Raw genomic sequence first — 27,574 nt, forward strand, 5'->3', positions numbered from 1 at the left:
AAGAGTACGGTAGTTCTCATCCGCCGGAGACTTCATCGTTTCATTGTGGAGTTGTGGTGAATCTGCGGACAGAAGTGCACAACAGCTGCTGCAGGAAGTAAACAACAATCACATGCATGCGCATGGAGACAGGATAGTGGAGCGACCAGTTAGGCTGTCACACCTGCAGCGCTCGTAAATTGCTTGTGCGTGGGTTATGTCCCAGCTCTATTTTAACATGCACAATCTATATTTTTAAACATTTCATAATGAAATAGCCATCTCAATAAAGGTGTTTTACTTTTTGCCAGAAGAGCCTTGGAGCTTTCTTTTTTGAACTTTTGTTCACCAAAGAGCACGTTCATCACACCTGTTTTGGACCTGTTGCACTCTGGACCTGTCCCGACCCCGAACCTGGCCCCCCCACAGTCCCCTCCCTCACATCCCCCTCAACCTACCTGGGTTCGACCCACCCCCGACCCACCGACCCCGAGTCGGCAGAGTCGGCTGTGGTTGCAGTCCCTCAAGAGTCGACGCGCCCCACCCCCGCCCGTCCTAGACCCCCCCCAATCTGCCCCCCCCTCTATGGTCCAAGTCCCCAAGCGTCGACCAGCCCGACGCCAGACCCCTCCATCCCGACCTGTCCCCATAGAAACAAGGTCCCACAGCCTTATACGATACCAGTCTTGATTTCATACAGACGTAATACTTTCCCCCCAACACGATCTGTTTCTAAATCAGACTTAATCTCCATTCCCCTTGTGAAGCAAACGATAGAAGTTCCAGGCTCTAAAAATATTAAAGCCGCACTCCTTAATGTTAGGTCGCTGTCAAATAAATCTCTCCTCATCAGTGATCTGATTACCAGTCATAATCTGGATTTAATGTTCCTCACCGAAACCTGGCTCGATATGAACAACAGAGTGGCTGTTCTGTCCGAATCAGCACCGCCTAATTATAGCTTCATTGACACTCCCAGAGCTGATAAGAGGGGGGGGGGGGAGTAGCGATTGTCTTTTCTGATATGTTTCAATGTAAGCAGGTAACATTTGGAGACTTTCCATCGTTTGAATACGTTGCTGCTATTCTGAAATGCTCAACCACTGTGTTACTGCTGAATATCTATAGACCACCAAAATACTCAGCCAGCTTTCTCGTTGAATTTGCTGATCTACTCTCCTTAATCTTCATGGAACATGATTGTATATCTATTGCTGGGGATTTCAATATTCATATTGATAACCCGACGGATAATTTTGCCAAAGAACTGAATATCTTACTTGATACTTTTGATCTGTCTCAACATGTTTCAGGGCCTACTCACAACCGAGGCCATACCTTGGATTTAGTTATTACTAGGGGCTTCAAGTCCTCTTCTGTGTCGACTATTGATGTTGCGTTGTCTGACCATCTTTGCATCTTTTTCGAAATGGAAATCTCCCCTGAGATCATTAATAGGTCACAAACCGTTAAAAGACGAGACATTAATGCAGGCACCAGCGCGCTGTTTATGGAGAGATTTTCTTTATCTCCTCCCACATCAGCTTCTGTCAATGAGATTCTTGATAACTTCAATTCAACAATTCTGAATACTATTGATAGTGTGGCGCCTGTTAGGTTAAAATTGCTGTCTGGCAAAATTAAAGCACCCTGGCGAAATTCTGCATCCGTTAGATGCAAAAAGAAAGATTGCAGGAAAGCTGAGCGTAAATGGCGGAAAACTAATCTTCACATTCACTATGATATTTACAAAGAAAGTCTTCAGTCCTACAACCTCGAACTGAAAAGGTCGAGACAATCGTTCTTTTCCGAGATAATTAACAAAAATGTGAACAATGCACGCACTCATATTTGCCACAGTCGATAGACTGACTAATCCGCCTCTCTGTGTAGCACCTGAATTCCTCTCTACTGTCAAATGTAATGAGTTTGCTGCCTTTTTTACGGATAAAATTATTAATATCAGGCAGGCTATTAGTGGCTCCACTCCAAGAAATGCTGTGACATCATCCTACACGCAGATCCCTAGTTCGATAAATTTGTCCCAGTTCAGCGTTATCGACCACGATATCTTAGAGGAAACTGTGCAAGGCCTTAAATCATCTTCGTGCTGTCTCGATACCCTTCCAACAAGCTTTTTTTAAAGCGTTTATAACTGTCTGTCGTCGGACCTATTGCAAATAGTTAATAGATCCCTTGTGACCGGCACTTTTCCTGAGGCCCTGAAAACTGCAGTTATTAAACCCCTACTAAAAAAGCATAGCCTTGATGCATCGGTAATCAGTAATTACAGACCAATATCTAATCTCCCCTTTATAGCCAAAATAATTGAAAAGTTTGTTTACCTACAACTCAATAGATTCCTAACCTCAAATGATCTCCTAGATAAATTCCAATCAGGCTTTCGCCCCCATCACAGCACTGAAACCGCGCTTACCAAAGTTATAAATGACATCAGAATGAACACAGACTCAGGCAAAAATTCGATTCTAGTGCTACTGGATCTTAGCGCTGCATTTGACACTATTGACCACTCAATTTTATTGGACAGACTGGAAAACTGGGTTGGGCTATCGGGTACGGTCCTCCAGTGGTTCAAGTCCTATCTTCAAGACAGGAAGTACTTCGTCTCCATTGGCAATTACACATCTGACCTAACTAGGATGACTTGTGGGGTGCCTCAAGGATCCATTATGGGGCCCGTTCTCTTCAACCTTTATATGCTCCCTCTAGGCCTAATTATGCAAAAAAACAAAGTAGCCTATCATAACTATGCAGACGACACTCAGCTGTATATAACTCTTTCCTCAGCTGACTATGCCCCCATAGAATCATTGTGCCAGTGCATTGATCAAATAAATAACTGGATGTGCCAGAATTTCCTACAGCTAAACAAAGACAAAACTGAGGTGATCGTGTTTGGCCCCAAAGAACAAAGGCTTAAAATCACTGTACGCCTTGAGTCTCTATCCCTGAAGCCTAAGGATCAAGTCAAAAATCTTGGAGTTATTATTGATTCCGATCTCAATTTTAACTCCCACATTAAGTCAATTAGAAAATCTGCTTTTTATCATCTTAAAAATATAGCAAGAATTAGGGGATACATGTCCAGACAGGATCTAGAAAAACTAATTCACGCCTTCATTTATAGTAGGTTAGACTACTGCAATAGCCTTTTTTCTGGTCTCTCCAAAAAAGAACTTAGGCAGCTTCAACTTATTCAGAATGCTGCTGCTAGAGTTCTAACGAAGACTAAGAAAGCTGATCATATCACTCCAGTTCTTAAGTCCTTACACTGGTTGCCAGTGTGTCAGAGAATAGATTTTAAAATACTGTTATTAGTCTATAAATCACTTAACGGCCTAGGCCCAAAATACATAGCTGAATTGCTCCCACGCTACGAACCGTCTAGAACTCTTAGGTCAACAGGGTCCAGCTTATTAACTATCCCTAGGATCAAATCAAATCACGGGAAGGCCGCATTTACCCACTATGCTTCTGCTAGCTGGAACAAATTGCCTGAAGACCTCAGATCTGCCCCAACCTTACTTACTTTTAAAAATAGACTAAAGACTTTTATGTTTACCGTCGCTTTTAACTGCTGACAGCTACTATGCAAACCCAATGAGTCCTCTATAAGTTTGAGCTCTTTCTGCAACTGCTGCGCCTGTTGCTTATTGCACTTTTTATACTCTTTTTTTTTTAAAGTTTTGTTGTGATGCTTTTAAATCTTTTATTTTCCTGTCAACCATTTTAATGCACTTTTTATACTCGTTTTTTTTTGTGATGCTTTTAAATGTCCATTTTACTCTCTTCTTTTCTTTTATTTTCCTGTCAACCATTTTAAGTGAAGCACTTTGAATTGCCTCTGTGTATGAAATGTGCTATACAAATAAACTTGACTTGACTTGACTTGACTTGTTCTCTCCTTGGGTAATACACTGTCTGCGTGGCCAGGCAGCTCTGGAAGCATTGGAAAATGAAGTTTGACAACATCCTTTCAGAAATCAATGGATTTGGGAAATTCCAAATCATGCTACTCTTGATCCAGAGCATGTCTCGAATTACTTTGCCTTGCCACTTTTTGTTGAATAACTTCATCGCGGCGGTTCCCTCTCATCACTGCGACCTCGGCACGCTGGGCGGAGAAGGTGAATTGAGGAATTTAACCCTAAGACTTGCTGTTGGTGTCCCAGTGGAGAAGGATGGGACACCAAGCTCCTGTCAGATGTTTGCAGACCCCCAATATCAATATCAATATCTGTCCGTCTCCAACAGTAGTGACGAGACACTCACTGTGCAGTGTCAGAATGGATGGGTGTATGACAACAGCACCTATAGTTCTACTATAGCAACAGAGGTAAGTGTCCTTGAGTAACTGATCCAGGAGTACTTCAGGTTTACCCTCAGTTTCTTCTGACAGCTCCATCTGATGACTTGTTGTGGAAGAGCCCTCTTACCTTACGATCATAAAATGTGTGGAAAAGTTCTGACTGAAGTTGATATGACTAATATCTGGATGATGTCAAAGTGAAACAACAGCGAGTGACAGAAACTCGTTTGGTAGATTTTCGCTGCTCACTGCTTGAATTGGACCTAGGTTTTGAAGTTGACATGGATAGTCTAGAAATGTGTATTCTAGAAATGAATGTACTGTATAAAAATGTGGGTTCAATTGAGTGAAATTGCAAGAACAAGGTCATCAACTTACACTGTATTTTTTTCTTGTAATATTTTGAATGGTTTCTTTGAAGTGGGATCTTGTGTGCAGCAGGAAAGGGATGAACAAAGCAACAGCCACTGTTTTCTTCATGGGTGTCATGGTTGGAGCTCCATTATTCGGATTTCTCAGTGATAGGTAAGACACAACTCAACATAATATTTATATATATATATATATATATATATATATTAGATCACGCTATTCCCACCAGTTCCCTTCCGCCCCAAACAGGCAGCCGACCGACCAGAGGAGGCACTAATGCAGCGACCAGGACCCATACTCTTAATCCGGCTTCCTACCTGCAGACACAGCCAATCGTGCCTGTATGGATGCACGGCCAAGCCGTAGGTAACACGGGGGCGTGAACCTGCGACCCTCGTGTTGGTAGGCAGGGAATCTACCGCTACACTACCCGAAATCTCAGCAAAATATGTTTCTAAAACGTGACATTTTACGTCAAACAAAAGTGTGGTTAATTTGAAAGCCTTGCTGCCTTCCTAAACGCAAATAAAACAAGGCTAGGTCGGAAACCTAGCATAAAGGCCAGCGCGATAAAGCGTTCACGAGCATCGGCACTCAAATCGGCACGCAAATTGGACTGGACAAAGCCAGATATAGGGCCCGCTTGCGCTGGCCAACAACTTTGTTTATGTTTGGGCAACTAAAGCACGGGTGTCAAACATACGGCCCGCGGGCCAGATCCGGCCCCCCAAAGGGTCCAATCTGGCCCAAAGGACTTTGCAAAGTGTGAAAATTGCAACAACAAGAAAATGCAGAAGTCCTTCAATGTGATGCACTTGTGGAACAAGTTAAATATTAAAGGGGGACTGACCCCCCCATATTTCTTGCAAAACGGTATTCTACTTGATTTGAAAACTCTGCAGGCAAGATGGCCGCCTATACTGCCTTCTTTAGCTGGCAGAATTCCTCCCCCTCCTCCCCCATAAACTAACATATCTTGGCCAATAAGTATGTAACATACAAAATAAAACAACCCGTAATGTCTTCATTTGATGTAGAATGCAGAGGACATGTAACTGTTGTAACTGTTGATGATACATGTAACTGTGGATACATGAAGATCATCAAAGACACAAACCACCCCCACAACAGTCTGTTCTCCCTGCTACCCTCAGGGAGGAGATACAGGGTCCCAAGAGCACGCACAAATTGCTTGAGGGACAGTTTCTTCTCGCAGGCCACTAGACTCCTTAACATATACAAATAGTGTAGTAGCCATACTGTACCGCACTGCAGCTGCTACCATCACGTATGACTAATGTTCAATAGTATGTTAATTAGGCATATGCTATTTGCACCTAGCAGAATGTTATTATGTTTAATTATGTTTAAAGTATGTTCATGCCATTTGCACATATGTGCCACTGTCTTACTGCTTTATTGCTTGTTGCCTCTTGTTTTAATTATTTTTAATTTTATTTTTGCACTATGTTGTAACGGAGTCTACAGCACAAGAATTTCACACGTGATACTTGTACTACGGAGTGACAATAAAAATCTTGAATCTTGAATCTTGTTTAGTTAAACTTGCATTCCAGGAATATTGCTCTAAAGATAACGATAATGGCTCGAGGGTTTCGTCCTGAAACCCACCCGCTTTGCGCCAGAACACAGAACACAATCGATTTGGGGGTGGAACGCCAACGCCAGTGCCCAGAACTGTCAAATCAAATAATCGACAGAGACGCTATGACCCGCCTCCCAGTATTCCCAGTGTATCCGAGATAGATATCATAGAAAACGTTATGAATATAGCCACGTTATAAACAACAAACTAACGCTGGTGATCCGTATGGAAACAGTGTTACTCGAAATGGTTAAAAGTTTAAAAAAAAATTGGTCTTTCAGTGGCGTTTTACTGCCATGTAACATAACTAACTAGCGGCTAATATTAGCCACAGTAGGCATTACCCATGGATACATTGTTCTTAAAGGGCTCGCACCGCGTGAACTACAGTAATCACATGCGGGGGGAAACATTTTTTTCACATAAATGGGGCACGCGCTAACCCCACCGTGACGTCACGATGTATCAAATCTCCCATTCATTTGAGGGCACAAAAAAAAGCAGGTTTGAACCCAAAGAGGGAACTTATGCTGCTGAAAATGATACAAATGGTACAATGGTAACAGTTTGGTCTCAAATGTGGAAATTTTGACCAGAATTTTTCACACACCACCCCCAAAGTCATGGTTAAAACCTGAAAAAAAGTGTTTTTGGGTAAGTTACACTTTAAGTAGCCTATTCATGTTATCTGTATTAATCACTAAATGGTCAGCTATTTTTATTACCTATGCTTGACTATAGAGAATTGCACAGTTGCCATCAATTGTAATCAGGGATGTAGTGATACAGAGGTGCATGGGTAAACTATCCAAGGTGAGTAGTTTACCCACCTTGTTTGCCCTCATTGATTGATACAGCTGATCTGAAAATAGGTGAGTAAACTATCTGCCTCATTTCAAAGGAGAGGGTAAAGTGCATCTACTTGCGTTTACCCTCCACCCCTGATTATAATGCACAGTTACAGACAGTAAGTAGATAATGTGCTTGATCGTAGCTGAGATAACCCTACATGAGAACGGGTTTGAACCCAAAGAGGGAACTTATGCTGCTGAAAATGATACAAATGGTACAATGGTAACAGTTTGGTCTCAAATGTGGAAATTTTGACCAGAATTCTTCACACACCACCCCCAAAGTCATGGTTAAAACCTGAAAAAAAGTGTTTTGGGGTAAGTTACACTTTAAGTAGCCTATTCATGTTATCTGTATTAATCACTAAATGGTCAGCTATTTTTATTACCTATGATTCAAGATTCAAGATTCAAGATTTTTATTGTCACTCCATGGTACAAGTATCACGTGTGAAATTCTTGTGCTGTGGACTCCGTTTACAACATAGTATGTAATTCTTTACATTAAAAGAAACTGGAAAGTTTTGAGGTTTTGTCATTTATAGGTTATTATTGATTATGGATTTTCATTGTCTGGCCTACTTGACATCAAGCATCAAGGCATGTGGCCCGTGGACTCAAATGAGCTTGACACCCCTGAACTAAAGCAACTTGGTTAAGGTTATAACTTGGTGAAGGTTATAGGGTTATGGTTTGAGTTAAGGTTATAGGGTTATGGTTTGTGTTGGGGTTCAAACCAAAAGCAAAAACATGACGTGCCTCACTTGGGAGTCGAACATGTCATGCGCTCTCTCGCTTGCAAGATAGGGATGCTACAGGTCCGCCAAGCGCACCCCTACTCCCTCAGTCTTTAGACTCTATGACGTGTATAACGTAGTATTCACGCAGCCTATCTAGAAACGCCATATGCAACATATTTTGGTTCAGAAATGTTCATATTCTACATATCCGTGGATTCCAGAAACATACGATGCTGACATTTTAGAGGGACGAGTCATTAAACCCACGCGGTTCGCGCACTCCTTTCTAGCGTCCCTGTGCTCGCCTGCTCAACTCGTTTGTTTTGCCCTCGAGGTCTCACCTGCTTCGCGGGCACGCAGGTCAAGTCAAGTCAAGTCAAGTTTATTTATATAGCCCTAATTCACAAGCATGTCTCAGAGGGCTTCACAGAAAGTATGTCTAGCTGATTCTAGCTGACACAACAGTAACAAGAATATACAGAATAAAGATAACATTTGAACAATTGATAATATAGAAAATATAGAAATGAAGAGAGAGCAGAAGAGAGAGCAGGAGAAGGGAGAAGAGCAGGGGGAATGTGAGAGAGTGATGGGGTGAGGAGGGAATGGGAGATGTTGGAGGGTATAGGAGGTGGGGAAGGAGCAAGAGGAGAGAGCAGGAGAGGGGAAGGGGGGGGGGGGGTGTGGGGGAGAAGAGAGCAGGGGGAGGGAGGAGGTGGGGAGAGAATGAGAAATATAGACGCACATCTTGCAAACGGACATATGTCAATTTCTTAGCTACCAAACTATGCCTAATTTAATTGGCTGCAAGCCTTTAGTAGTGAGTCCTTTTGCCAAGTAAGCACATGTTCACATATAGAGCTTAGCCGCTGCGCGGCCTCGCCCACTCGACGCAGTTGTGGGCCGTGCCAACCTTTGCCTTATTATAGTAGTGAGATAACACTGTAAGCTAGGCTATAGGAAACGTCCGATGATTGTGTGCGTAAAAGTGCACTCCAATATATGATTTTTTTTTTTTATTATGGCAAAATGAATGCGTTGAAACAATTTGATGATTATTTATGATTAAATTGCGATGTATTAATAAGCCACACATTGTATTGCCAGATAGTTTGTTAAAAGCATTTTGTTCTGAACATGTGTTTTTCCAGATTTGGCCGGCGTAAGCTGCTGCTGGTGGCTTACCTGTCAAGCATGGTGTTTTCAGTCCTAAGTGCATTCTCCACCTCCTATGTCATGTTCATCATCATGAGATTTTTCAGTGGAATAACACTTTCAGCTATCAGCATTATCTCCATTGTTCTAAGTAAGTCATAGTAAATTAACACTAAAATCTGATTAATGAGTTGGGGAAAATAGGATGTCTCAATGAGTTAATGCCCCCCCCCCCCCCCCCCAGTCGTGAAAAAAAATAAAAAATGCTCACCATTGTAAATCTCCATCTCACTGTCTGTCTGAATGTGATCATACAATTTATATCCACTTCGCTGTGACAGGGGGGCCTCTGACAGGGCCTTGCTGCAGCCGCTCCCTCCCTCTGGAATGCCCTCCCCAGTCACATCTAACAGGCTAAAACTCATTGTATTTGATACTCATTATGTCATCTTTCCAAAAAAGCCCTTTTCACTGTTGCTTTTGACCTATAATATTTCTCTCTCTCTCCCCCCCTCTCTCTCTCATCTATTTTAATATTTTCTCTCTATTAAAAGTGTTTTATCCTGTATTTGTAAAGTGTCTTTGAGCACGGTCAAAAGTAAAAGTGAACAGTAAAGCACTATATAACTCATTGAGTGCCATGGACGAGTATGTTCATCATTTCGTTTAGTAACGTAGAGTGCCAAGGACGAGTATGTTCGTCAATTGCGTTTTTTGACGGTGGGACGTGGATCAAAGCCTCAGGCATCTCCTGTACAAGCTCCTGGGAGCTATTGAAGGTGTATAACCTATTTTACGGACTCATTAGGTGGCGACAGTGCTCTCCAGATTACAGAAAGGTCCGGGAAACAGCAGGAAAAAGCCGTGATCAAAGAGAAACCGATCCATGCTGCAGCCAGAGCCATATAGATTGCTCTGTCTGCAGCTGACGTTGGCTGCGAACATCAGTCAATCCGCACCCACAACTGAGCTCCTCTGCCTCTGTCTGTCTGTCTGCATATAGTTTCTCCACACGATTACCCGCCAGAAAGGCAGCACCCGACGCCGAAGGGCCAAACCTTTCCCTGCGGTCCGGTTTGGCATTTCCGTGTCGCGCTGGGAGCCGCCCGGCGCTCAAAAACGGAGCGCTCCGAAAATAGACTGGGTGCGTGTTGGCTGTGTGTTAGTGTGGGGAGGAGTTTGCAGCTGAGGGGGGGAGAGGGGGGTGGGGCATGCAGGCACCACACAACTACACCACGTCACTACATCAGAAAATATTAGCTAGAGTCAGTGAATGTGCTTGAAATGCTTCATTTCACAAAAGGCTGAATATCTCAGCTTATAATTTGAAACCTGTCTTTTTGCTCAAAACAGCCTATCTTCTCCGGCTCATAACTAAAGAACGGAAAATGGTACCAATAAACTTTTTTTTGCAGATGATAGAAGAGAGTCTCATCGTTCTTTGTGCGTGTTCGGTGTTTACATAGTAATATCACACAATATTCTGTGGGCCTCGAGAAATCACTGAAAACGCTCTGAAACTCTGGCACTCCGTTCTCCAAAAGTGGCTGGCACTCAATGAGATAATATACATTACATTACTAAACATACAATAATGAGTATTAATGTTCTGTAATTCTACTCATATTCTAATATTTCTTATATTTCCATTCTTATACTTATTAAACAATAATTAGAGAGAGACCATGATGATGCCAGCCTTAAAATGAGATATTCCTCTAAATCTGGCTTCAAACGGGTAAAATTTCAAATGTAAAATGGCAAGTTTTTTGCAAATCTATGTCTCCTGCAGAAGTGGCCCCCCCAAAGCTAAAAGTCAAACTCCGCCTATGGTGACAACTCATTGGAATGTGAAAAATATTTCACTTGACACTTGACATGTGTTGACACTTCTGCAGATGTTGAATGGTGTGGCATTGAGAACAGGACCTTTTCTGGTGTAATCGGAAGCCTGGATTGGACACTTGGTAACTGGATCCTAGTTGCATTCGCTTACTTTGTAAACGACTGGAGGATGCTCATCCTGGCAGTGACCTCACCCCTGATATTATCAACCATTGCTTGGTGGTATGTAGTTTCACATCATATTCTTGATGTCATAAAAAGCCGAATCCCTGATCGCATGATTGAGAGGTTGATGTGATGCTGATTCATACCAGATGTTTTGTCGCTTCAGGTGGCTCCCTGAGTCTGCCAGGTGGCTCCTGGCTAATGGTCAGGCAGAGACTGCTCATCTCTACCTCACGAAATGTGCCAAGATGAACAACAGATCCACATTTATGGAAGACATCACCCCAGAGGTACATATACACATTCAGTTCAGCTAAATGATCTGTTGCTTTTACCCTAGATACTGGCGGTCTCGCATTGATACAGATACAACGCGGATGCATTGTGTGTGTGTATGAAGTGTTGCTTTGTTTGTGTCTCGCTTACTCACAGACATTGTTGGACTCGGTAGAAGTTAACGCAGGAGAAAAGAAATACACTACTATGGATCTTTGGAGGACCCCGAATATCAGGAAACTTTCCATCTGCTTAGGGATTGTATGGTAAGCGCCAATAACATGGGATGGGGTCACATTAACATTTTGTGACTAGCATGAAAAGCACAGAAAAGAAGGAGAAATAAAATAAGAAGACGAAAAGAACCACAAAACAATCTGAGTTTAGTTTTAGGTTTATTGCGGCAGAACCTTGAATGGAAATAATTAAAAAAAAAATGTCAGAAAAGTTTTAATGTCTTTTCCATCTTTTAGGTATGGAGTGGCATTTACATATTATGGGATAAGTCTGAATATCACTGGGTTTGGGCTGAACCCATACCTTACACAGTTTTTGTTTGCCTCCATCGAGGCTCCAATTAAGATTGGCGTCTATTACTTCCTGAAGAAAATTGGTAGGAGGCCTGGCCAGGTGTTGTCACTCCTGTTAACCGGCCTCTGCCTCTTCATCAACTTGTTCGTTTCAACAGGTACATTTTGGCTTCTAATGAATGTATCCATTGTATGAGAATCTAATCATGAGCCTTGTCTTAATACTGTATAATGCCAATGTATGATTACATTGACAATATTGCATTGGAGAATTCACTTAGCCTAAAATGTGCTCATATTATTTCCCCTCAGATCAGTGGGTAGCTCGCACCGTCGTGGCAGTCCTTGGGAAAGCCCTGTCGGAGGCATCATTTACTACCGTGTACCTCTACACAGTTGAACTATACCCTACGGTCGTACGGTGAGTCAACAAGCAACATGTGCAATTCGACCGCTCGGTGTAACAATCCGATTTTCTGTTGCGATCACATGACACAAAGTTTCAATTAATCTCGTCTCTTTCAGGCAGAATGGCTTGGGCTACAGCTCGTTTGTGGCTCGGCTGGGTGTGGCCATCGCCCCGCTCATCATGCTACTGGAAGATGTGTGGCATCTCCTCCCTGCGTTGATTTATTGCACGGTGGCAGTGGGGTCTGGTTTAGTGGCTACACTCCTGCCTGAAACATTAGACACCCGTCTGCCAGAGTTCATCGAGGATATTGAGAAACCGAGGTAAAGGTGATATATAGTGTTAAGAGGCCAAGAGGGACACGTATTCATTCAACCGCCATGAATTGTCGGCTATTTGCAGTGCCAGTTAACCTCCCTTTCTTACAAAAGAAGTGGGACGACATTACATGACTGAGTGGAGTTTCACTTACAATAATGAATGACATGCAACGAGTCAAGACATGTCTTTGCCTGAGACGACTTTCGATTAAGCCTTAGCCTGTGTTCACACCATATCGCCAAAGCCACGCCCATGCTGAAGCTGAGCTCACGCTAAACCGGTCACACTAGAAGCACTCTCTTTTCCTCAGCCCCTCGCTCGCCGCGCCTCGCCCACAACTTGCATTAACTTCATGCCTGGCAGCTTCACGCTTGGAAAATGTAACAGAATCCTGAACGATCGCCTCAGCGTGGCGTGCGGCTGGTGTGAACGGTCTCACCTGTTCACAAGGATGTCGAAATGAAACTGCGGGGCTTCAGCGTGGCTTTAGCGTGGCTTTGGCGTATGGTGTGAACGAACGCTAAAAGTGTTGACAATCACATGTACAGTATTATCCTATTGATATATGCGTTCATCAAGGGTTATTTGTACTATTTACCAGCATTAAATGAAAAGTAAAATTTGAGATTGGTATTTATGTTGATGTCACTTTATGACCTCTCAGTAAGCCATGCCTGATCAAATGACTCTGTGCTTTTTTCTATATTGCAGAGCACAACTCAGGAAAAAAGAGATCCAATAAAAACCATGATAATGAAGAGGATGATAGACGCCAATAGATACTTCAACCAATGGTCAACTAGTATTTTACAGGTGCCTTGGTTATCCCATGATGCATTACTCGAATGTGCCAACTGACATGTTACGTACATAGGCTACTGGATATCATTTAGTATTTGGGATTTATTTTGATTAATGTGTAACTGAAAATGTAAAACTTGTAGTTGAAAATATTATGCTGTTGGTTTGCAGGAAGAAGAACCACATGTTTAGGGTCCATTATGTAAAAAATCTTTAGAATAAGAATAAGTAGTGGTTTAGACTGGTGTCATGCACCTCCATGAATAGAGCTCATATTCTTAGATAGTGATGTTTTTTTGTTTGTTTTTTATCAAGTCCGTATTCCGCCTGTTTCATAGCAGCCATTTGGTCTCAAAGGCAGGAAGTAACACAGGTGCAAATGAGGGCGGCAGCACTGGAATACCTAAATTGATTTGAAGTTGGAAATCCTCATTAATGTTCTGCTTGCACCTGTGTTACTTCCTGCCTTTTAGACACAAAATGGCTGCTGTGAAAAAGGTCAATTCCCCATGCTGTCCCGGGCGTTTCTCCACCCCCTCTGCCGATCTGGGGAGATTTTGACTATGCTGGCTTGGAAGCCGCAACAAAATGGGAGACTCACACGAGCTTTTGAAGGAATAACAAAGAATGAATGTATTAATAAAGTTCAGAATAAGTAACTGAAGCAAAACATGGGGTGTGAAGCGATCAGTAAATCATTGGTGTGTATGCGAACGGATGTCTGATGTGCATGTGCGCATGTTGAATCTATGGAAGCAAAGGAGCAGAACCAAAAGCAGGAACTGCTGCCAGCAGTGCACAAGGAGAGAGAAGGGTCTGGCTGCAGCTGCTGGGCAACCTCCACCCTCCGTAACTGACAGGAAGTCACGTGACCTCCGCAGCGGAAGTTTTGCGTTACCTCCAATCAGAGCCTCCAGTTCTCCAATGCCAAGCGCCAAAACTCCAGTAGGTGGCGGTAATGCACTTTTTTTTTTTTTTTTTTTAAACAGACAAGTGTACATTAGAACAGACATGTGCTCATGTAACCGATGTGTTAATTAGTTTATATTTCACCAATAATCCTTTTTCATTTTTGTCACTGTTTTGTTGTTTTTCATATGTACACCGTTTCTATACTATTTATTTTGGGGACTTTTAGTTTGTTAACTGTGATTTTGTTATGTGACCCTTGACACTTTGGCGATGTCACTTCCTGTTTTGTTCCGGTCTGGCGGGCTTTTCCTCAGACGGCTATAAGCCTTGCTGAGGAGAGGTAAGGTTTTCCAAGTGCTCCCGCGATTAACATGCTAAAATGCAGTAGGAACATAAGACAGGGACACAAGCTTTCTTGTACAAGTCGTTAATGCTGTTGTTTATTATCACAGAGTTTATTTCACTGTGTGGACGTATGTTTTATTGTGTACAGCTCTGAAGTAATGTGCTAGTTAACGATCTTAAGCTAGGTTTGACTCAAAGCACATCTATGGTTTCTCATGCGGTTCGCTGCTGTCCCCTTTCTCCTTAAAGGTGTCTGAATGAGAGCCAGGTCGAGTTGCTGTACTCATAGTAATCTGTTTTCACACAGGTATGTGAGCTCCCCATGTCATTTTGTGTTGTTCATTTCGATTTTATTTTCATTTACTTGGTGTATATTTGTTTATTTATGTTCCTGTTCACAGTTTAAGCTACTTATAAAATATAAAATATTGCCGCTGGTGGGTGGGGGGAAAACATTCTATTGTAAATTGTAACTATACGATCATTGTCATAATGTATTGTAGCGATCCTGGTAATTACGTGTATTGTGGTGTTTCCGTGTGTAGCTAGGAACTGATATGTGTGGGTGTGTTCCTAGGGGGAAGGGGTGTATGGGGCCAGCGGCCGGTGGCGGAAGTCAGTCTAGCTATGCGAGGGAGCTAGAGTGACTGTGTGTAGAGCTAGCAGCGAAGCTAGCTGCTAGGAGCTGTTGTGTAGCCAAAGAATAAAAGCCTTGTACCAACTTCAAGTCTCCGGTTCCTTGGACGAATACCCGATTCGTTACAGTATGTTGTTTTATTGTTTTATTTGAAGACGTGAAGAAGTGAAGAAGAAGTGATCTGTAGACTGAGCAAAGCGATTTACCCAGTTAACCGTCTGGCCATTTGACGTTGACCATCAGTTTTTATGTTGATCAGAGGTAATTTTCTACTTAAGCTTGATGTCTTGGTCTGCAGTAGTTGTCCAGTTGCCAGAGGATAGGGTGACCAAAAATATCTTTAATTGGGACAGAGCACACAGTTATCCCTGGTCAAGAAAGGTGTCTGCAATATTTTCATTTTGTGATTTACATATGATTTTATGAATACGTAGGCTACTCTACAGTGTAATGTAAGTACAGTCAAACAACTGTTTCAGATCCAAAAGGAACAATGGATGGAGGAGATTTGGAAGAAACCAAACAGTCCCGTGGATCCTCTGGCCGGGCCCACGGGGCTGGTGATGCGGTTCAGGAGAGAGATGAGCCGCAGACAGCAGCGCTTGATCGTCAGCTACGGGGAGTGACCCCGATGCATCCATCCATAATAAAGGAAGGAAATGGAATCGGTTTACAGATCACCAAATACACACCTTTACAGTTTGGTTGTCCTCTGTGCCCAAAGTTCCGAACCACACGTAAACAAACAATAGCCTACAGCGTCACCTGGATAACCACACAGAAATATTTGTGTGTAGTGGTGGTGTTTCTTTTAACCCCCCCCCCCTGCCATTGACTAACTGCCATGTATTCTTTATTGATGTTCTGAAATGTGAACTTTTTTAAACACTTAACTCTCGTTTTTGTCGGTGTCATTCACCCCAAAAATTCTGACAAGAGGATGCAATAGGTGTCATTGTGTGATTGTGTGTGTGTGTGTGTGTGTGTGTCTATATATAGCCTAGATATAGATATATATAGATACCAGTATTTAAATTGATTAAGGTGCTATGGGTAACATGTATGTAAAGGTGTGTGAGTAAATTTTCCTATTATATAGCCTATGTGTTATTGTGATTTAGTCATTTTCATTGGATACTATAATTTTTTATTGAGTAATAAAAAAAAAAATTGAAGGGTCCAATATGAATGTTCTGTTTACACGTTTTGGACAGGGCGATGTGTAGTTGTGTCTGTCTCCATGGCGACTAATCATTCTGACATCACTTCTAGTTATCTTTACTTTAGAAATGCTATCCATAGCACATTTACTTGCTAACTTCTTAGTTTTATATGTATAAAGCCTTTTAAATCTGTGTTACTTCAAAACATGAAGACGAACTGCCGACGTCATGTAGGCTAGGCTACTTCATTGGCAAAGTTGCATTTATGTTCGTTGTGTCTGTTTAACTTCAATATGTCAATAAACATTAAAAAAATATGAACTTCCGCTGCCGAGGTGAGGTATGTCAATAAAGATAAAAAAAACATGAACTTCCGCTGCGGAGGTCACGTGACTTTAAAAAAAGACGAACTTCCACTGCGGAGGTCACGTGACTTTAAAAAAGACGAACTTCTGCTGCCGAGGTGTGTCAATAAAGATAAAAAAAAAAACATGAACTTCCGCTGCAAAGGTCACGTGACTTCCTGTCGGTTGCGGAGGGTGGAGGTTTCTCCAGTGTCTGCAGCCAGGTACTCTTGCAAGGAGAAGGAATCTCCTGCATGACATCGGGTAAACCTCTCTTCACCCCAGGTGTTTCCCATAATGACCTCTCAAGCCAGGTAGGGGAGCCAGAGAGGAGCGGAGGGGTCGTTACAACGAGCCCGCGCTTCCTCCGATACATGTTCAGTCACCAGCCGCTTAATATATTCACCTGACAGCGAGGGCTTTCACCGACAGGATGTAACTTGTTGGAGGATCACGCTATTCCTCACAGTCGGGCGCCACGAGTGACCAGAGGAGGCAACCAGGAAACATACCCCTTATCTGGCTCCCCACCCACAGACGCTATGGATGCAAATTTTGATCAATTCCCTTAAATCAATTAATTGGTCATGTTAACGATCAATTAATCGATTCATCATTATATTAAAACTGCTTTTGACATACAAAATAGAAAACACAACATGCAGGGTTTTACACCTGTCTTTAGGCCTACCCAACAAGTTGATCAACCAACTAAACTTTCTGCATTAGCTGTCCTTGTGCTTGTGGACGTGACATATTTCAACATTGTATTACAATGTTTACAATGATTACTGTTGTCTTTTTGGGTGTAATTCTCCCACACTGGTCTTTCTGCCTGCTAGCTTGGCTTTCTTCTTCCTCTACGAGCAGTGAAAGATCAATTTTGCCCTTGTGGTGTTAAATCATTTCAGCAAAGAAAATACAAATTTGAAAATAACATTCTAATAATGCCAGGTGTGCACAGACGTACTTAGAGCTGGCCACTTGTGATCGGATCACCCAAGATGCATGTTAATACCAGGTCTGCAGAGGGCCTTCGTGAAGGTGAAACTGTGAATAAACTAATCTCCAAACTCCCCTGACATAGGGGGTAGGGACTCAACAAAGTTGTCACAGAGGTGAAGAAAGTATCTAATTAATTTGCCACCTATGATTTGTCAAATTGCAAAATTCTTTCAAGCCTATAGACCTATATTTGGCTTTTGACCTTTGACCTCCACAACCAACTTCTTTCAGTGCCATACCTTCATGTTCATTTTTGGTTTCCTTGATCTGATTCATGTTTTTTTGCAACTTTAATTATTCACAACATTGAGAAAACAGTGGTTAAACATGTCCCAGACCTCGTCAACAGAGTGGTTTTGCAGCACAGCAGACCAATCTTACCCAACTGCTCCCTAAAGGACTCAACACAATAACTAACCAATAGGCATGCTGCCACCTTATTTGAATATCAGGCTTGTTTACACATCCATAAAGCAACTTGTTACATTGTAACTTATAAGTGGTTTGTATAGATTGCAGGAGGTTGAAGATTGGTATAGTGAATTCATCATCAAAGAGTTAGAATCCAAACTAAATTCTTTATCCTGTCCTTTGATTATTGTGGCATACTGCACATGGTGGCTAAATGTATTTCTCCAGGGTGGGTTAGTGAGTAACAGTTTTCTACTGTTGCAGAAAAAATATACGGTTGCAGATATAAATGACTCAGAGTTTGTCAATAAACAGGCCGAGTTCCAGATTCTTAGAAGAGGAGCTTTATTTGTGCACGAGAGAGAGCAGAGATAAAAGTTTGTGGTGGGTTCTTTGCTTTCTGAATAAAGAAACCAAAAAAATATATACGGTATTTCAGTACAGAAATAAGTTGTGTGTAATGGAGTGGTGAAATCAGAATCACTTTTTATTGCCACAGTAAGTAATCAGATTACATACGAGGAATTTTATTTGATTGATGCGATAGCGTAGAGGTCACATCAATAGTCAGATAGTCTCGCTGGCCAGCCTCCCCTCCCTCTCTCTCACAAACAGGCAACTGGGATAAACCCTCCCCTGCTCTGCAGCTGCTCCCTATTGGAGCGACTGTTTCAGTCGCTGCCGGATGTCCGCTCCCGGCTTATTACAAGCTCTGTCATTGGCTCCGACCATGTCAATCGGAGCGGCATCCGGTCCCTCCTCCCTGTGTATCGCTGTAAATAGTGCCCTGCCGCTTCACTGAAAACAACAACGCTAACTAGCTAGCAAGCTAACGGCAGAAACCTAGATGTTGGAAACTATTTTCCAAGGGCACTGCCGCTAAAAAGCGCCGTCCATCGCAATCCCACAATGGAGACCTGCTGCGCCAGACTCATCTCCCGGTAGGGAGGGGAGGCTGGCCAGCGAGACTAATATAGTCAGAAGACAAAAACAAAAAAACAGAAGGACAAAATCACAAAAAATCAAGGCAAAGTTTCCCCCCACATCATATCCTTGACTTTCTGATAAAGACAGGAACAGAACATGAAGGAGTCATGTTCACACTAAAGAAGGAATGATGATGCATATAAGGATTTGGAGCTTAGGTTTTCCCACAACTTCTCTTCAACAAGAGTGCCCAAGTTCAAGCCCCCATGTCAGCAAACATCCACCCTGCTGAAGTGTCCTTGAGCAACTGAATCCCTGCCAGCTTCATGGATGCCGTTTTGTAGATAATCCTGACCTCTGGTGGCCTGCCTTGAGACAAAACACTTTTCTTGTAACCTTATTGAACTGTCATAAAATCCTCCATTATGTGATTACAAAGTACTTTTGACATTTAATCATAGTGCCAACCAGCCCAAATTATGAAATGATTTTAAAAGGCAGAAAACAAAATGCAACAATGCATCGCATCCAAATTTAAAAATATGCTGCTGCATTTCAGGGGCAGCTCTCCACCACTGACAAATTACATTTTATAGCGAGTTTATTGAGAGATATTTTATTTTCAGATAATTGGCTCTTTTGGACAGTGATGGGAATGTTGGGTAAACTAGGCACTTTTGATTCCTAAGCTCGCCCGACACGCAGGCTCGCCCGCCCTGCAGCTCGCATACGCAGCTTGGCCGCTGTGCAGCCTCGCCTGCCCTGTAGCTCACTCGACACCCGCTGTGCGAGCTCACCTGCTCGTATGACATCACTGATGATGTCACAACTTCGCATCATTGATGACATCACCATTGCTCTTATGACATCACTGATTATGTCACAATGCCTATGACATCATCAGTGATGTCACAATGTATAATTGCATCACTGATGACCTCACTTCCGGGACAGAATTGAAACAGAGAACATTGCCCACATGCTCATTTTATAATAGAAGAGGGTTCTTCTCAGAAGTGTCATGCCCATTGAAACTGAGGGGGCAGTTGCCTCCACAGATTTTTTGGGGGGAAAAAGGGGGGGGGGGTGAGTAGAATTCATGGTGGTCATTAGTAGTAGGATAGAGCATCAATCCCCTTTTCAAACACGTGAAAATGAAATGCTGTTAGTTATTATAGGCATAGTTTGCATAGCAAGTTAGTTGGCTATACTTGTACTACCATGCAGCTAAAGTTAGCATTGTAATGTTAGCCAGAGCTGTTATGGCAGTGAGCTGTTTTTACCACTACCACCACTGTCAAGTTATATACTGTAGTTAGCAAAACACTGAATTCCATTTGATGTCTCCAGGTCAAGATGCAGTTCTTTAAAAAATAATTCGCATTCTGGATATAGTCTTTTCATGTGAATAACATTTTGGGTGAAGCAAGATTTAGCTATTTCAAGAAAAGTGGCAGCAGTGTAGAAGCTAGTGTACAAGTGAGTGACTAAGCTAATAACCATAAAAGCACAATGACCAAAATCTCTAAATAAATATACAGTATTTACCGTAACGAGAAAAGGAGCAAAAATATTGATGGTTAAAACTGAATAATGACATGATAATGGTCTAATCTTAATGTTAATTTAAAATGAGATATTCCTCTAAATCTGGCTTCAAATGGCCAACATTTTAGAAATAGCTAAATGGACCCATTGATACATAAGTCAATCAATCATGAGTGGATTCAGCACACTTTATCTGGGCAGACTGATCACTGAATCATTGCAGATCTATTCAGACCTTAGGTTGCCACTGAAACTTTTTTTAGCCGGGGACCTTTGGTCGCCACCGAATGTCGCCCCCTCAGAATTGTGTCTGGGCCTGGGTCTTGGATTGTTCCCAAACATTTACATTGAGAGTGTTGTGTAATAAAAACAATCTAATGGCTTAGAGACTGTCTGTACCTTTCCTCCGCAGTCTGCACATCTGATGAGTAATCCCAATAAGAGTCTGGTTACTGATTGCTTGCAGCAAGAAATATCCCTGGTGGTAAACTTTAAAATGTTAACCATGTAAACATGTCCTATAAAAGCAGAACCTGTACAATCTTTATAGCTACTATACATAGGATCATATAAAATCTATTTACAGTTGATGTATGGTGTTTATTAAAATAAGAATGTATTCTGAATTCATGTGAAATGACTATAATATATTGGACATTTTGAGACGTCTGCTTTAAATAGGCCATGATTGTACACATTCCTTCATACAGACAAAAGTTATTCTAATGGTTAAGTGTGGTAAAATATTGACCCATTTCAACTGAAACCCAGCAATCTTCAAGGTAGTCAAACACGCATGATTGCCTTGACTCGTTTTAGAATCAAGTTGAACTTTTTCATGTGGGTCTGGGCAGTGGGAGTGGTTGGTTCACCATTTCAACAGAACGACTATACTGTCTGTGTGCAGTTGGAGAGCACAATGAAGTTTGAGAACATACTTTCAGATATTAATGGATTTGGAAGATTCCAGATTATGATCATTGTAATAAGTTTCTTTAGCCGCTTCACGGTGCCATGTCACTTCTTTCTGAACAACTTTATAGCTGTTGTTCCCGCTCACCAATGCGACCTCAGCACTCTGGACGATGGAGGTGTCTTTAGGAATCTAACCCTGCAACAGAGACTTGCTGTTGGTGTCCCACTACTGAAGGATGGGACTCCAAGCTCCTGTCAGATGTTTGCAGAGCCTCAGTATCATCTACTGCTCAACTCCTCCAACATCACTGACCTCCCCACGGTGCCGTGCCAGAATGGATGGGTGTATGACAACACAACTTTCAAGTCTACACTGGCTACAGAGGTGAAATCAGTTTCTTTCCATTTGAAAAATATCCAAACTATCCCCAATAAACCATGCAGTCTGTCTTGGTAAACACTTTGTATGAAGGATACATTATGAACACATTCATAAGACATTATAATGCAGTTATAAGGCTTTATAAAACTTTATAAATGTTTGGTCGGCCGATATTGGCCAAAAATCGATATATCGGTATCGGTCAATATGTTGGCCGATATTGCAGATATTTTGTATTTTTTATAGACAGCATGTTGTGTATATTTGATCCTTTTTCTTAACTCAAGTTATATATATTTGTTCTATTTGTGTTTTTATATTTCTTGTTATTTATAATTATTAAATTCCCCAGTGAAATTTACAGTTTTATTGCATTGATGTCATTTTGGAGAATAAAGTTTATTGCTAAACTGTAAAATATCCTGCCTACATTACATATCTCATGTCATGTCAAGTCATATCTTTGTCAAGTGGTTGATATTTGAGGGATGATTGCAAAAAAAAGTTTAATATAATGTGTATAATATAAGAATATCGGCCGATATATCGATATCGGAATTTCTTGACTCCCTTATATCGGTATCGGCCCCAAAAATCCAGTATTGGTCGGGCTCTAGTTTATAATCACATGACAACAAGATTTATAAAGTATAAGTGGTGGACATAATGTATTATAAGTTGAGCATTCGTGTTACTTTATACCTCTATGCCAAGATGACAACAGTGTTTGAAAAAATAATCTTTTTTTGTTTTACACTTTACTTGGAGCCAGCAAATACTGCTCATATAAAAATCCTCATAACTGTTATAGTATCATACAATTGCTAATAACCCTATAGTGCTGTCACTTTACTTAAAGCTTACAGTCATGCTATAGCATAATATTGATGTTTTCTACAATACATTATGTTCACCAACTATATTTTATCTTGTTATAAGTTGCAATGCATGATTATAAACATGTATAAAGCCTCATGCATTATAATGTCTTATGAATGTGCTTATAATGCATTATAGACATGACCTTCATAGACATTGTTACCCTTATTACTTTATTGTAGGGCGAGGTCATTGAATGACAATGTTGGAATGAGCTGTAATGTCAGGCGTACAGATGCAACACAAGCTTCCATGGAGTAGTAAGTTGGGTTAGGTAAAAGTGCTGAGCAGTTCCTACCTGCCTTCATAAGTGTTTTATGGGAAGAGGTTGTCTTCTCTTCACAGAATATAACGTCTCCTCTTTCTGACAATTGCTTCATCAGTGGGACCTGGTGTGTGGTAAAAGAGGGCAAAACAAAGCAACTGCTACCATCTTCTTCATTGGAGTGATGTTTGGAGCCCTGACCTTTGGAAGTCTGAGTGACAGGTATCTTAGGCCATGTTCACATTACTGGCAAATCCGATTTGCTGCTAAAGTCATTAATCATCATTATCTTGATTGAAGGTGTCCACACTGCCACAAATCTGATTTGGGCAAGTGTTCAAGTCGGATCTGTGTGTCCAGACCTCCATATGTGGTTTGGGACAAGTGACACAAATCAGACTTGGAGCGTCCAGACACCAATCTGGATAGAATAATTAATAGGTCACGTCACTAAAGTTCACAAATCAGATTTGGCCTCCTAGTCTGAACATGGCCTCAGTCTGGCTCCCATAGCTTCTAACTTTGATTATCCAGTGTTTCAGTGTTATCAATATCATTGCATTGTGAAAGTACATGATACAGTATGTTTGGGGAAATAGTTAAGTAAGAACATCTTTTATTTTATTCTATCATTATTATCTCTGTTACTAAAAACATTTACTTCCCAATTCCATCCCGTCTGCCCACAGGTTTGGCCGAAGGATCATGCTGCTGGTATCATATATACTTGGGACCATATTTGCTGTTGCTAGCGCCTTTTCTACATCCTTTGTGATGTTTGCAGTGCTGCGTTTCTTCACTGGGTTTGGAATCACTGGCATCGTCATTGTCACAACAGTCATCAGTAATTATATACTGTACTTTATATTTGTTACCATCAGTCATATGAGCTATATGTATATATCTATTTCATGTACCACACTGAACTCCACTGGCAACAGAGGGTAAGCTGCTGGACATGTCCTATATCATGTCCATGTCCACTTCAGAGGCCTAGGCTATCAAAATAACGCTCTAGATTCTAGAAAGTAAAATATAGTACTGTATAGTAACCGTCTACTCCATGCATCTTTTCAAAGTGATGTGTTCTTTGCAGCCGTGGAGTGGGTTGACATTGAGCACAGGAAGTTGGTGGGAGTGATTGACAGCACGTCTTGGACATTCGGGAGCGCCGTGTTCGCAGCTATTGCTTACTTTGTGACTGACTGGCGGTGGCTGATCATCAGCATCAGCTTACCTGTTGTCTTGGCCACCATCATCTGGAGGTATGACCCAAAGCTCATACACACGCGCATGAGCACACAGACACACACACACACACACACACAAATGAATTCATCACCATTTAAGCCATTAGGCATAAAACATCTTTGACCTTTGCCCTCAACATTAGGTGGGTGCCTGAGTCAGCCAGGTGGCTCCTTGCCAACGGGAAGCTGGAGCAAGCTCAGAGTTATTTGCAGACATGTGCCAAGATGAACGGAACGGAGGACTCTACACACACAATCACAACAGAGGTGAACATGTTCCAGAGATGATAATGTCATGAGAACTGCATGACAAGTCGACGAAGGCAAAAATGACAACAGAGAGCCCTGGACCTGGAATCCTCCAGATTGCAATTACTATGCGCTACCTAATAACCTATCTATAGTTATGTGTACCATGGCCAGAGGGCCATACTGACATAGGCTACATAAAACACGTGAAGGGCCACACATTGGAGATCATACCTGCCACCACCTGATTGTCGCGGGAGTCTCCCTATTATTAACCCTCTCTCCCATTGTGATTGGTAGTTTCTTGTTAATCTCCCGATAAAATAGTGATACAAATCCAATGGCTGTAGCAGATGAGATTTATTAACATAATTCTGCCTTTTATTGAGTTTTTGGGGGTTGTTTTGTTTTTCTTTGAGGACCTTGGGGGCCGGATTGAGATGGTCCAGGGGCCAGGTCCGGCCCTGGGGCCGCATTTTGCCCATGTGTGGTTTAGTGAGTTTAGTGGGGGAATTAAGGGCCGTAGGTAGGGATAGGAAGGTGCCAGGAATAATGCTGTTTTGTGTTCTTTTCAGGTACTAGCCCATATTATTGTGACTGAGAAGAGAGACAGGGCCTATTCCTACCTCGACCTGGTACGGACACCCAAGATGAGGAAACTGGCCCTGCGTACCGGCATAGTGTGGTCTGTGTTCCCAAACTCACCTTGCTTTAAGTTACAAAACGTAATTGTGATTGGGTTAAAAGCTTCAATGTTACTTCATAAAAGCAGTAGCACCCAATAGAACATTTTATGATTATGGTCCTACGGACATTGAGATTTTTCCTTGAATTTTGATCATGTTGATTGAATGAGTTTCCACTTCAAATTAATGAGTCAACCTACTCTCTTTCCCTAGGTTTTGCGTGGCGACAGCATTCTATGGCATCAGCTTCAATCTCACAGGCTTTGGACTCAACATCTATCTCACTCACTTTACATACGCTTTAATCGAGCTACCAGCCAAACTATCAATTTACTACTTACTGGATAAGATAGGCAGGCGATGCACTTTATCAGGAGCTCTGCTGTTGGTTGGAATTTGTCTTGCAATCAACATTGTAATACCCAAAGGTAAGGACTTACTCATCAATTCATGTGCAAAGATTTGTTGTGTGTGTGTTGTGTCGCAGCAATTGTATTTGTATAAAAAGTTTTAGAACATTTTATATTACAAGTAGGAAACATAGTCTTCTTTATCGCAATTACAATCAACAGCATAAGGACTATGCTTCAAAAATAATCACCTCACCTAATTATGTCTTGGTCTCAGATATGTATGTTCTCAGAACGGTGGTAGCGGTCATTGGAAAAGGGTGTTCGTCAGCATCCTTTGCAACTATTGTGTTGTATAACTCTGAGCTGTACCCCACTGTAGTCAGGTAAATATGCTGGCCTACCTCTGCATCAGACCCTCTCACACCTTTGCATAACATAGTCCAGTGGTTCCCCACTAGGGGTCGCCAGAGCTCCCCAGTGGGGGGGGGGGGGGATTCACAAAAACCCTCTTCATTTTAATGCTGATTTTTTTTATAGTGAAATTAAAAGAAAATCATACACATTCTGAAAAATATAAGGGAAAAACACCTGTAGGTTGAAGCTAGTACAATAAAGTTGGATTTTGTAGAAAGGCCTGGATGTGTAGCCTAGTTTATTTTATTCATGTAACCTTTATTTAGACAGTCACATATTTCAAGAGAGATCAGTTCAGATTTTATGTGACAGCCTGTGATTCTGCTCTGCAGCACTGATAACTGAGTTCCTGTGCCTGTGAGAGGTTTGAAAGTGTGTGAGAGAATGAGAAAGATGACAAAAATCACACCTGACATCCCATCACTGGCTCAAGAAATACAGACTCAGAGCTCTCATTAAAAGCCAGGCTGCTTGGACTATTAAAATATATGTATGATAGTGAAATTTAGAGAAAATCACAATATAGACATAATTGTGTTCCTAAAATAAGGAAAATGTGTCTGATACTTCCTGCAGGTGCAGAGTTCACTATGTTAATGTACAGTTAATTATTTTTTACACAATATAATGAAATATACTAAAGATATTTCAAATGAAGTAGGTTACTTTTTCCTCTCTTTTGTAATTGTATGTGGGTGGGCCTCGCCAGTGATATACAATGGTAAAATATGGGTTTATGTACCAACGCCAAAATATGTAGGCTATATGCCAGAGGATGTGATAAGGACAGAACCCTGAAGTTGAATGGCCATCATGGAGGGATGAAAGTATAACATGCAACATTTCTTTCCCTAGGCAAAATGGTATGGGCTACAACTCCTCTATGGCTCGGATTGGAGTAGCTATAGCTCCACTGATCCTCTTACTGGACGAAGTGTGGCAGGACCTGCCCCAGCTGGTCCTGTGCGCTACAGCTGTACTTGGGGCACTAGTGGCAAGGACACTATTAGAGACACGCAACAGGTGCCTGCCTGAGACCATAGAAGATATTGAAGAGCACTGGTAACATCCATTGTCTTAGGTAGAAGTGTCCAGACAAGTCATTTGTCAAGATAAAAAAAAAAGGCAGTGATATGTACCAACACATTCTGTTCCATGTGAATTCATTTGGAGTTTATTCTTGGAAATTAAGTAGGGGTAGCTTGGTTGGTCGACCATTTGATGGAAGGTAAAAAAAACTGCAGATTAAAGACTTGATATAAAAATGGATGGCGTGCTTTTCCAGTGACTCATAGTTCAAGCCAGTCAGCAGTATTAATGATTTAGTGACATATATACATGCATTTCTGCTGCAATAAAGGAATTAACATGCCTCCGAACTCATTTTGTTACGCAAATATTTCTTCAAACCACAAGGCATCTTCAATATTCTATCTGCATGGTACATGGTACCACAAACAGCATTGGAAGAGAGTTTAACCTGGTTCTCAAAAATGATACAATAGA

At 41.7% G+C, this 27,574-nt stretch overlaps 1 protein-coding gene across 1 annotated transcript; it reads left to right on the forward strand.

Annotated features, from left to right (window-relative positions):
* Positions 1-3,958: 3,958 nt before the first annotated feature.
* On the forward strand, positions 3,959-27,134 carry LOC310793954 (solute carrier family 22 member 7-like; the record flags this gene model as incomplete). Its single annotated transcript, XM_083655835.1, has 19 exons — positions 3,959-4,339; positions 4,734-4,837; positions 9,033-9,187; positions 10,935-11,103; positions 11,213-11,336; positions 11,479-11,588; positions 11,796-12,010; positions 12,165-12,273; positions 12,378-12,584; positions 14,890-14,908; positions 21,583-21,975; positions 23,235-23,338; positions 23,806-23,960; positions 24,213-24,381; positions 24,510-24,633; positions 25,191-25,300; positions 25,515-25,729; positions 25,929-26,037; positions 26,924-27,134. 19 exons carry the CDS (start codon positions 3,959-3,961, stop codon positions 27,132-27,134), a joined length of 3,183 nt encoding a protein of 1,060 aa, XP_083511961.1.
* Between the last annotated feature and the right edge of the window lie 440 nt (positions 27,135-27,574).

Source organism: Poromitra crassiceps, assembly GCF_964638095.1.
Source record: "Poromitra crassiceps genome assembly, chromosome: 19".
NCBI lineage: Eukaryota > Metazoa > Chordata > Actinopteri > Beryciformes > Melamphaidae > Poromitra > Poromitra crassiceps.